The 13,104-nt window shown below is 40.8% G+C and overlaps 1 protein-coding gene across 1 annotated transcript in view; it reads left to right on the forward strand.

Moving 5' to 3' along the window:
* The first annotated feature begins 12,525 nt into the window (after nucleotides 1–12,525).
* Nucleotides 12,526–13,104, forward strand: part of EVA1A (eva-1 homolog A, regulator of programmed cell death) — a 576,027-nt gene continuing 575,448 nt past the window's right edge. Inside the window, exon 1 of the mRNA XM_089656121.1 lies at nucleotides 12,526–12,728. Within this exon, the coding sequence (XP_089512247.1) occupies nucleotides 12,629–12,728 (100 nt within the window). The 5' untranslated portion in view covers nucleotides 12,526–12,628. The remainder of the gene's footprint in view (nucleotides 12,729–13,104) is intronic.

Here is a 13,104-nt window from a genome sequence, read left to right on the forward strand (position 1 = left end):
ATTTGCAAGTTGTCTGGCATGTAAATCGCATGCCAACTCGCACCCGATGTGACTGGGGTCTTAGGCCTGGTTCACACTGCCGCGATTTCAGGTGCGATTTGGGAATTTAAATCGTACCTGAAATAGGATCTAATGAATGTGAATGTGAGTGCCTTAACATATGCGATTTGCTGCAGTGAGATTTCAAAAGTAGCTCTTGTATTACTTTTTCTGAAGTTTGTTGTGATTTCACATATAGACTACAATAGAAATCGCACTGCAAAACGCAATGGAAAACACAAGAAATCATTGGGAAATCTTCAGAAAACGCAGTGAAATTGCAAACAAAATGCGCGATATTAAATCGCATCCAGTGTGAACCAAGCCTTAGTGCCTGGTCATACCGGTGCAATTTCAGGTGTGATTTGCAAATTGAAATCGCATCTAATGAATGTGAATGTCAGTGTCTTAACGTGCAATTTGCTGCAGCGTGATTTCTAAAATAGATCTTGCATTACTTTTTCTTAAACTAGCCACACAGAGGCTGGAGGAAATCAGGATTTCCCCTCCATCCACGCTAATGAGTGTGGCTAGAGGAATCTGCAATGCTGGCCATTATTTTCTGTACTGTCAGAATACCCGAAAATTGATGACATCCGATTAGACATAGTCACTACTTGGCTGACAATTTTCCACATGGGTCCCTTGATTTTTCAGTCGAGTTTTGTTGAGTCGTGCTGCCAACACGGCCACCCAGAACTAGTTTTTTGCGGATTCAAAAGGATTTGGCTGAAATTTGAACCATAAATGGCCAGCTTTACCCACTTACCCCTGGTTCACATACTGTATATGCGGCCGTGTGGGCTGCGTTTTGTACTGGCACAAGAGCCCATTCATTTGAATGGACTCCTGTGCCCCGTGACACGCAGAGAAGAAGTCCCTGCACTTCTGAAAACGCAGCCCGCACGGGAACCTTGGTTCCCAGTACGGTTGCGTTTTCCAGTGCGGGCGGCGTGCCATTAGAATTAAAAGCACCCGCCCACGGGTCCGCATTTTTCTGTGCGGGTGGTGCGGCTGCACGGATTTTTTGTGCAGATCTGCAGCGGCACCACCCGCACAGATGTGAACCTAGCCTAAGAGTGCTGTATGTTACTGCATATATAAAAAATTATTGGGGACTGGTTAACTAGGAAATAGGGACTGTATTTTAAGGCTCCATGTACACGGGACGTTTGGAAAACACTTCTAAACGATGGAAACTAACTGCTGGAAAACGTAGGTTAAAAACGTCTGTTTGCACGTTTATGCGCGTTTGCGTTTAGAAGCGTTTTTTAAAGATAACATCAGGAGACCTTCCAAAATGCCCAGAATGCACTGAAAAACAGTAAAAATTAACTATTTCAGACATTTTGAGAGAGATAGAGATAGCAAAAGCAGAGAGAGCAGTATGTATTGAAATTAGATTGTAAGCTGGAAAGAGTAGGGCCCTCTAACCCCTCGTGTGCTGTGTGTTGTTACTGTACTGTTTCATGTATTGTCCCCCCTCTATTGTACAGCGCTGAGCAAACCCTTTGGCGCTATATAAACTTGATGTAATAATAATAATTAGCTGTCTTTTTTTTTTGTGGTGTTTGGATGTCCCCCTTTGTAATGTACAGCGCTGAGCTAACTATTGGCGCTTTATAAATACTGTATAATAATAATGTGTTTCAGCTCATTTCTGTGCAGAAATTATTGCAGCAGTGTGTAACATTTTTCATTCATGCGAAACCTCAAAGTATGGTGTACCGGGTCCATTTCAGTACCGAGAAAACGCTTTGCATGCATTTTTCATGATGAAAAAAGGCTCTGGACAGCATCTGGAAATGGATGAGCTAAAAAATGTTTCCAAACGCTTATAAAAGCAGTTAGCCACATTTAGCAGCGTTTACACACGTTTACAAGCGTTTGAAACGCTGATAAAAATCTACTCCTGAATGCAAGTTTGGTGCGTTCAAAAAAACGACTGTAAACTCAACTGCCTGTAAACGACGGCAAACAACTATGTGTACATGGACACATAGGAAAACATTAGGGAGAGTTCAGGGGCTGCTGAAAAAAAACACAGAAAAGCTCCTAAACGTAATTTTTGTCAGCTGCAGCGTACATGGAGCCTAAGACTTTTCCTTGCATAACTGTTTTAAGTTGGAATAGTCCAGGAAATGTCTTCTTGCAAAAGTATTACAAGCTTAAAAAAATGCAAATGTAAATAGTCAAATGAGATGTGAGAGATTTATTATTGCAGTAATTTACAGTATACTGTATAGTGCTGAAAATGTACGCAGTACTTTACATACTGTACAATGACATTGGTTCCTGCCTTCAGCTTACAATCCAAGGTCTCTACATACACAGGCCAATAACTGACCAGCATGTCTTTGGCATGTTGGAGGAAACCAGAGTAAATCCAAAATAGCACAGGGAGAACATACAGACTCAATGCAGTGTTCTGGCCAGGATTCAAACCATAGACCCCAGTGCTGCAGGGCAGACGTGCTAACCATGAAGCCCCTCCATCTCCACAATGGCTGCATGGTACTTCTCAGGGTGGGTTTTCCTATGGTCACAACAGTAGATCATGTCTGTGAAGTGTGTGTGGAAATGGCTGTTGGAAGCCTGCCTGCCAATGCAGGAGCACATTGAAACACAGTAACAAAGCATTGTCCACCTATTTACAGGAAGCGTCTGAACAATGACCATTATGGCAGATTCAGCATACACTGCTCAAAAAAATTAAAGGAACACTTTTTAATCAGAGTATAGCATCAAGTCAATTAAACTCCTGGGATATTGATCTGGTCAGTTAAAAAGCAGAGGGGGTTGTTAATCAGTTTCAGCTGATTTGGTGTTATTGAAATTGACAATAGGTGCACTAGATGGGCAACAATGAGACAACCCCCAAAACAGGAATGGTTTTACAGTTGGAGGCTATTGACATTTTTTTTCCCTACTTATCTTTTCTGACTGTTTTTCACTAGTTTTGCATTTGGCTATGGTCAGTGTCACTACTGGTAGCATGAGGTGATACCTGGACCCTACAGAGGTTGCACAGGCAGTCCAACTCTTCCAGGATGGCACATCAGTATGTCCCATTGCCAGAAGGTTTGCTGTTGTCTCAAAGCACAGTCTCAAGAGCATGGAGATGTCAGGAGACAGGCAGTTACTCTAGGAGAGCTGGACAGGGCCATAGGAGGTCCTTAACCCATCAGCAGGACTGGTATTTGCTCCTTTGTGCAAGGAGGAACAGGATGAGCACTGGCAGAGCCCTACAAAATTACCTCCAGCAGGCCACTGGTGTAAATGTCTCTGACCGAACAATCAGAAACAGACTTCATGAGGGTGGCCTGAGGGCCCACTCTCCTCTAGTGGGCCCTGTGCTCATTGCCCGGCACCATAGAGCTCGATTGGCATTTGCCATTGAACACCAGAATTGGCAGGTCTGTCACTGGCGCCCTGTGCTTTTCACAGATGAGAGCAGGTTCACCCTAAGCACACGTGACAGACGTGAAAGGGTCTGGAGAATCTGTGGAGAACCTTATGCTACCTGTAACATTATTCAACATGACCATTTTGGGGGTGGGTCAGTGATGGTCTGGGGAGGAATATCCATTGAGGGACGCACAGAACACTACAGGCTAGACAATGGTACCCTTACTGTCATTCGGTATCGGGATGTAATCCTTGGACTCATTGTCAGACCCTACTCTGGTGCAGTGGGTCCTGGGTTCCTCCTGGTGCAAGACAATGCCCGGCCTTATGTGGCGAGAATATGCAGGCAGTTCCTGGAGGATGAAGGAATTGATATCATGGAATGGCCCCCAAGCTCGCCTGACCTAAATCCAATAGAACACCTCTGGGATATCATGTTTCGGTCCATCTGACGCCACCAATTTGTACCTCAGACTGCCAGGAGCTCAGCGATGCCCTGGTCAAGATCTGGGAGGAAATACCCCAGGACACCATCCGTTGTCTCATTAGGAACATTCCACGATGTTGTCAGGCATGCATACAAGCTCGTGGGGGCCATACAAACTATGTTGGGTGTGTTTTAATTCAATCCTCTGTAGGTTGATAATTTTCATTTCCATCAAGCGATGGGGAATCCTTACATTCCTAACACATTATCCAGTCCATATCAGTATAGATATCCAGCATGATGTTTTTCCCTATTGCGATCTGATGTGTTTTCAAAGTGTTCCTTTAATTCTTTTGAGCAGTGTATTATTTTAACGAAAGCTACAGATTTAAAAAGATTGAAGTGAATTTTGAAATGACACAAATGTTAAAGCTTATATAAGATTTTACTGCTTGAGCTTACATCTACTATAATTTTAGGTGACTTTTGAACATTAAATCTGCCTTTATAATATTTGTCTGCAGTTCATCAACCTGATGTACTTGTAGCTGGGTCACTGAAGTAATGTATTCACATAAGGGAATGCCTTCTCTATCTCCCATCTGCTATTAGGCTTTCATTACTCAGAGTGAGAGTTATGGAAGTATATTTGTTTAGGAATTTCTGTGAAACAAGGAGATTTCTGCTCTATTAATTAAATCATGCTGTACCTAGATCGCCTGCATAGTACATGGAAAAAAAAATCAATGCATTCATTTTATTGGGAAGTTTCATAAATCCTATCTCCTGCTCCTACGTACTCACTGAACGAAAAAAAAAGTCTTTTGTGCTTAATTAACTCCATGCATGCCAGCTAGACCTCCAGCAGAGAGAGAATCTGTAGCAGTATAATGGGGGAAGGGTTTAGCTCACCCATTCATGTTCACATGCTGCCCTATCTATCTTACTGAGGAGTGGAAGAGAGCCTGGGTGCCATTTATGTGTATAGATTAATTAGCTTAGCTTTTTAACCACTTCAAGTCCGGACACATTTCACCCCCTTCCTGTCCAGGCCAATTTTCAGCTTTCAGCACTATCACACTTTGAATGACAATTGCGCGGTCATGCAACACTGTACCCACGTGAATTTTTTTGTATTTTTTTTAGACAGATAAAACTTTATTTTGGTGGTATTTATTCGCCACTGGAATTTTTATTTTTTTTCTATATAAATGAAAAAGTCCAACAATTTTGAAAAAAAGTGTTTTTCTTCATAAATCTTGGCCAAAATGTATTCATCTATCGTTTTAGTAAAAAACAAAATAACCCAAATTAATTTATAACCAAAAATTATAATTTTTCAAAAAAAAATGTTATTTTATTTTTATTAATATTTATGTTTTTTTTTTACATACTGTCACCCTATCAGTAGTGTCACCATAGTACTACTTGTGGGGGGTGATGAAGATTTTTTTTTTCTTTTTATACACTGATTGTTTTTACACCCATAAAGGCTGTAAAAGCAATTATTTCTCTTTCTCTCTGGCTGCATTCCTGCTGCCATTGAGAAATACTGTGCGAGCTGTGATTGGTCACAGCTTGCCACATGGTACAAGGCTGTTGTGAATAGCCTTGTACCATGTGACCTCTGTGATCACAGATTTCACACGTAGTAAGCAATGATGTCAGCAAGTGACATCTTGTTTACTACTATTCATGTGATCACTGATTGGCGAATCAGTGATCACATGAATCGAGACTTCACACAGAGATCCCATACAGTGATCTGTGTTCCGCTGTGTCCTCCGGACACAGAGTGCACCAATCACGGTACCGCTCACTCCTAGGAAGCACGCACATGCAATGGATGCAGGGAGACATTTAGAAACGTCCACCCGCATCGGCAGCACTCCCGTCCGGCCATTTATTGACATGGGCCAGATGGGAAGAGGTTAAACTACCCAGCTCTCGTTGTGATTATAATTCATTGACACTTTGAATACAACTGCTACTGTAATTTTACTGTCATTCTTGATTTGGAAACTTTTTTATATTGTTTTCAAAATGACATATTATAAATGAATATTTTTGATTTTTATTTTAATTTTAAGATTGAAAGTATCTGTAAACTTTCACTTTTTAAAACAACCCATTCAGTTTAAAATAGAATAGGGATGGGCTAGATGTTCAAGTCAAACATAAGTCTGACTTGAACATCGGCCTTTCGTGTGTACGGCGAACACATGAACAATAAGGGCATTTGGCAGTCTATCCGCCAGACCCTGACAGTGCATTGTGATTGGCCAAAGCTTTGGCCAATCACAATGCATGATGATTTCACAAGGGGGAAGGGGCGACCCCACCCCCTTGTGACATCATCACAGTATTTAAGAACTGTCAGACCGGCGCAGCTGTCAGATGGCGGGTGTTAGTGTAGAGCAGCAATGGGCAAACTACGGCCCGCGGGCCATATACGGCCCGGCGGACCTTTTAATCCGGCCCGTGGAGCGTGATACTGTCAGGATGTGTGTAGGCGGGGCAGCGTGACGAACGTGAGGGTAGCTAGGCTCCTCTCACAGTCTGCCCTGAAGACTGGAACGGCGCGGGAACATGGCGAGAGGAACGCGCGGAGCAAAGGTAAGTGAATTGACACAGGGGGGACTTGGCTTACTACTTGGGGGGGAATAGTACTATGGGGGATGAAATTACTATAGGGGGGATGAATTACTATAGGGGGGATGAATTACTATATGGGGGATGAATTACTATATGGGGGATTAATTACTATGGGGGATGAATTACTATATGGGGGATGAATTACTATGGGGGATGAATTACTATATGGGGGATGAATTACTATATGGGGGATTAATTACTATGGGGGATGAATTACTATGGGGGATGAATTACTATGGGGGATGAATTACTATATGGGGGATGAATTACTATGGGGGATGAATTACTATGGGGGATGAATTACTATATGGGGGATTAATTACTATGGGGGATGAATTACTATGGGGGATGAATTACTATATGGGGGATTAATTACTATGCTTACTATGGGGGAATATTACTATACTTACTATGGATGACACATACACATCATTCATCTACTCTTGGTCCAGCCCCCGGCTCCAATATATGAACCCATTGCGGCCCTCAAGTCAAAAAGTTTGCCCACCCCTGGTGTAGAGAGTGGACCATTTTTTTTCCTTGTTTTGGGTTGGCGGTGCTAGGCATTGTGATTGACATTGGATCTACTTCGGGAACATTTTTTTTATTTTTGTTTTTAATAAAGGACTTGTCAAAGACTGTCTACTGTAACTTTTTACACTACACTTTTTTTTGTGAAAGAGTACCAGTACCATGTCCTCCATACTCATTTACATAAAAGGGGGCGGGATCTGAGGGCCCCCTTGTTAAAGGGGGATTCCAGATTCTGATAAGCCTCCTGCCTGCAGACCCCAACAACAGTTGTGGGGAAGAGGCCCTTGTCCCCATCAAAATGGGGACAAGGTACTTTGACGGGGAGGCAAGCCCCCCCTGCCCCAAAGCATGTGGCCTGGTATGGTTCAGGAGGGGGGCACTTGCTCGTTTTTCCTCCTTTCCTGACCTGCCGGGCTGCATGCTTGGATAAGGGTCTGGTATGGATTATGAGGTGACCCCCCACACCATTTTTTTTACATTTTGGGGCTTGGTATTAATGAGGGGGGTGGACCCCACACTATTTAAAAAAAATGGATTGCTGGGCAGTGCCGCTGACAGCTGACACAGTAAAGAATGTTTTCACTACTAAAATACCACATGACTTAATAATATAACTCACATGATATTTTAGTAGCTGTGTAGTATCTTACCGCATACTCAGATGCGGTAAGATATTGCTTAGTGAATTGCCCCTGTTTGACATTCGCGGTCAAACTGTTGTTAGGTTCGAATGTTTGACCACAAACCGAACAGGGGGGTGTCTGGCCCATTGCTAAAATAGAAAGGTAAAACATTTGTGTATAGATATATTAAAAAAAATATATATCTTCTTTAGCTTTTTATAAGTGATCAAATTCCTTCTGTTCTCAGCTACACAGAGAGGTGAGGGAGGTGTGCTGTGTCACTAACAGGTGCATTTTTTGTGTTTGAACCTTGTTATTGGTCCATAGAAAATAGAAGGGCAGATGCAGTGCAGTGCTCTTTAAAATGAATGTTATTGTGCATTAAAATGTGCACAGTCCTAGAAGAACTTTGAATATATCAAATTTACTCTTTTAACTGAAGGTTTTATATTTTAAGTCGTCACATTTACATTATATTATTGTTTTTAATATCTTTTTTGTGTTTAGTATAAATATAGATTAATTATATTTCCTTTTTTATTTTCCACACCCCTCTCTGATTCCTTGACTCCCTCATTTCAAAGGGTTTTCCACTTTTATCACTTATGATGACAATTAAAGGAAATTACCCACTTGGACAGGCAGAAGTCAGCAGCTTCAGAGAACCCCTGAGGTGGCTGATGGGCTTGAAACTTCTCAGAAACCTAGTGACCTCCTGGGAATTACTTCTTTAGAGATGCAGTTACAATTGTCTTGACAAAAGTAATAATTGAATAAAGTATATAATATTAATAAGAAACACAAAATCTTGAATTCCTTGCTCAGTAGGATGGGTTTGATCTATGGAGCACATCATACTAATGAATGACCTTGCATCGGCTCCTCTGCAGCTGTGAAACTATTTTTTCCAAAGTTTCCTGATGGGTGACTACTGCAAATGATTCAAGAAAATGCTGGAACTTCCATTTCCACAAAATGATAAGTACATAGATTAACTAAGTTTCTGTACATACTTTACCATCAATATACAGTCATATATCTACATGGCATGGTCATATGGATTGTGCTTGTTGAGTTTTAATAATCCTAAAAAATAACTAAATTGGTCAGAATTCATCGTTTTCTGCGCCAACACAATTCTACCTTCCGTAACCATTGGATTTGCCCCTTCATCAGTTTCATATAGAAAAAACAATGAAAGATTATTGGTTGCTATGGGTTGGTGTATTTTTTCTGTCAATCCTCACCGTTTATAATGCGTTCAAAAGATCGAGGGCATGTTGATTTGCTGATATTTGCAAACTGAAATTCAAAAGTTGAAATAAGAAAAAAAATAAGCACAATAAAGATAAGAAAAATAAAAATTGCTTTTATACTGTGCTAAATAAATTGATTATGATTGAAAAAAAAAAGTTTTAAGTGATAAATGTCAAGTTTGATTTGCTGTACAGGAGTATAAGTGTCTAGGACTGTGATCTAGGCACCACATCTCAAACTGAGCATAGAAACACATTAACAAAATTATGTAGCTGAATATTTAAGGTGCCACAGAAACTAGAATCTAACTTTTATTTTAATGCAAAAAGTAATTATCACAAAGAGGGGCAGGGTCACTCTAAACCTGGGAAATGTTACTATTCTAATAAGTCCAGGAATCAACCTGGATCATTTGAAATGATAAGATTTTGAAGAACAGTGGGTAATTTAGGGTACTTGTATGTCAATATACGAGGTCTGTCCGGAAAGTTTCCAGACATGTAATATGAAAAACAAGAGACATTTATTGAAGAAGATACAGGATACAAGAAACATTGTAAATAGGACAATGATGCCTCAGTCGCCTTCAAAATAGGCATATTGGGACCTCACACAAAATCTCACACACAGTAGTGTTTGGAATCTTCAGATCAGCTTCTAATTCTCGCACTGTCAGTCGTTGAGCTTTGTGGATTGCAGCACGTACACATTCAACATTCACAGGTGTTCTTCTTGTTGCAGGCCTTCCAGAACATGGATCACTTTCAACAGAGTCTCGACCATCTTTGAAGTGTTTGTGCCACACTTTTATTTGCACAGCACTCATTGCATTCTCTCTGAAAGCCTTCTGAATCATCGAAATAGTTTCTGTGGAGGAATGATCAAGCTTAAAGCGGTAGCAAACTGCATCCAAAAAAAAAAAAAAGAAGGAAAAAAAACCCTGCAAGGTAAAGGCATAAGGTGCTAGCATACTAACACATCAAGAAGGGCTTACCTTGAAATGAAGCCCTCCAGCCGAGTGCTGTGACGGCTCCCCAGGGCTTCCATCTTCACCAGGTCTTCCTTCTGGGTTTGCTAGCTCTGGCCGGCTGACTGGCCGAGCCACGATTACATCATATGCGCGTGGAAGTCCCGCCCGGGCCTCGGAACAGTGCTCTGAAGGAATGGCACGGGAATGCCGTTCCTTCAGAGCGTGTACCGACTTTCAGAAAGAGCTAATATCTCCTAAACAGTGCACATTTAGGAGATATTCATTTTACCTACAGGTAAAGAAGAGTTTACTACCACTTTCACGCAAGATTTGATTCAGATTCTTTGCTCTACTCAGTAATTTTGAATGCGACGGCCACACAGTACACATGCTCACTCAATGGTGTCTAGTGCCCCCCACTGACTGGTACAGTGAAGTTGTCATTGTTCATGCATGCGCATTCCAGTCCAGTTTCCTTGGCTGCCAGGTTACATCTTTGTCACACAAACCATTCTCGTTATATTAACAATAGCTGGACTTTTTCCGGACAGACCATGTATATGCCCTAAGCATACACAACTCTTGTGTCACTATCTTGTGTTATATGTGCCATGATTGCTTCTAAGGATTGATATAAGGTTTTTAACAAGTTTTAAAAGTCCTGTTAGATATATTATTAATGTGTTTATTGCTTTGCTGTAAACAAGCAACATTTAGCCATAGAAAGAAGGAAAAGGAAGTGGAAGGAAGGAAGAAAAAGAAAATGGAAGGAAAAGAAAAAGGAAGCAACAAATAAGAGTGGAAGAAATGAAAGAAAAAAAATTAGAAGAAGAAAGGAAAGGAGGAAGAAAGATCGGATAGAAAGGAAAATGGAGGGAGGGAAAGGAAGGAGGAAGAAATGAAGGAAGGAGATAAAGAAGGAAGGGCAAAGTCACCAGATTTAAATCTGAGTGATTGTTGAGGGGCAATACCAACAATTCGTAAAGTGACAACTAAATTATACATAGTTTTCCCTTTCAGGATGCTTTTAATTATTCTGGCAACACCATGGGCAATAATGTCACTTCCAGTCTTCACTAATCTGGCCATAGTGTCATAGAGTATGAAAACCTATCCTGAAGCAGAGTAGATCCATGTTTCTATACTAATGACACTAAAAAGTGGAATAAACTGGAAGTCATCTTGAATACCCCATGGTTCTAAAGATGTCAATGGCCAGCCAAAGGGTCAACTCTGAGTTCAGGGAAATTGTGTACATTGTTCACAAAGGAGCCATGGGGAAATAAATGGCCTTTAAAAGGGGCAACTATTTATTTCCTTAATTTATAAAGCATTTAACATACATATCTTAATACATTATATAATCACATATGCTAGTGTATGTTGCATAGATATGTTTGATTTCTAGTAAATCTCATATGTTCATATTTTTATGTGTCACTTTAATTTTTATTGAGTAGTTATTTTGGCTTTAATATTAAAAAACATACCTCCCTACAGCTACACTGTGTATGATTATTAGCTAAAATTAATATTATTATTATACAGGATTTATGCAGAGCCAACAGTTTGCTCAGCGCTTTACAATATAACGGGAGACAATACAGCAACAATACAGTTCAATACAAGAGGGAAAGGAGGGCCCTGATCCTTGGAGCTTACAATCTAAGAGATAAGGTTATACTGGAATTCTGTAAAGGTGGATTTCAGGTTTAAAGGGTTAGTCGACCCCCAAACTAATATTTCATTTTTTGATAGCAGCTTGGTATATCTTTCAGATGCTCTGATAGCACATTTGTGTCTGACTTCCCAGGTCTGCATACCTGTTGTGGACACTGGGCTTCACCATCCCTGCTGGGTTTTTTTTTGTTTAATTTATATAATAGAAAATGTAACAGAAGGAGCTGAAATTCAGATGGGGAAAGCTGATATCTGGGGTACAGAAAATTACAAGATCTCTTACACGTTATACACTCAAATACACTCTTCACACTCATAGGTGTGTATTTATAGACTCCTATCTGCCTGTGAGAATTAAACACATAAAGGAAATTGCTATTTTTTCAACTCTGTTTCAATGGACCCAAATAAAGAATTTGAATTTAATGCTGGAGTGCCATCATCCATTGTTTAATTGCACATACGGTATCTAAAGCCAAGAACTTGTAAGTAGTTGCGGGCAAGGGTGGACTGATCTGGGGAAGTATTTCCAATGTTTATATGGGCAGAAACAGATCTGGGAATTATTATAGGAAGATTCCAGTGCTGGAACATCTGAGAATAATAAGATGACTCTTACAGCATGGTCAATGCATAGCTAAAATACCACTTGGGTGTGCAGACCACTTTAGTAGAAGTAATAAGATGGTGGGAGCTTAGTGCCAGCAGTAGAAATTGATGTCAATCCCAGGAACAGGAAAAACCCTGGGAATATTATGGACAGCTATTCACCAACTCTGACACAAAGACCTGTCACAAGGAATAGATGCTGTAGAAGCGGCTGGTGCTAGGACCCAGCAGAGAGCCTGTCTCTACAGGTAGATGTGAGCCTGCTGCTACAGTTTCAGCACTGTCTGTGTCTGATCCATTCATTGCCTCTCAGGGAAGGAGATTGAGTGTTCCTGTGCCCTGAGCAATGGGACTAGCACAATGCATACACCGTCTAAGGAGTAGGACCACATTGCTCTAAAAAAGCCAGGCTGTGATCTGCTAAGGATGGGAATCTATGGGACGGCTCACATTTCTTATGGTGCTTTGGGGATAATATACATTGCGGCTTTAGGCAACTTGGTAGCAACTTCATCCGAGTTTTCAGGTAGGAAACATGTTCAGATTCTTTTTTGTGGACAATCCCCCTTGAGGGAAGGGGGTTTCTTAGAACACCACAATGCATTAGGCTTGATTTACTAAAGGAGTAAAATGTTTACTTAGCCCAGGGAAACTCAATCATCCAATCATGTGCAAAAGAAATGCCTATTTTTAAAATAAATTCTACTTCATGTGATTGGGCATTTAAAGTGAAGACAGCTTCACTGGGTAAGTGGACCTTGTACGTCTACCCTGTTGTAACTAGTTAGTGGGATCCTGCAGCTGTTGCAGTTGTTGCATACTGCTTGAACCTTAGAAGAAGGGGGTAGACCTCGAAAGCTTGATCTAAAAATTTAACTGTTGATGCAAATAAAAAAGTGTCA

This window comes from Staurois parvus, unplaced genomic scaffold (assembly GCF_062004578.1).
Source record: "Staurois parvus isolate SC_StPar_1 unplaced genomic scaffold, SC_StPar_1.0 ptg000886l, whole genome shotgun sequence".
NCBI classification, from domain to species: domain Eukaryota; kingdom Metazoa; phylum Chordata; class Amphibia; order Anura; family Ranidae; genus Staurois; species Staurois parvus.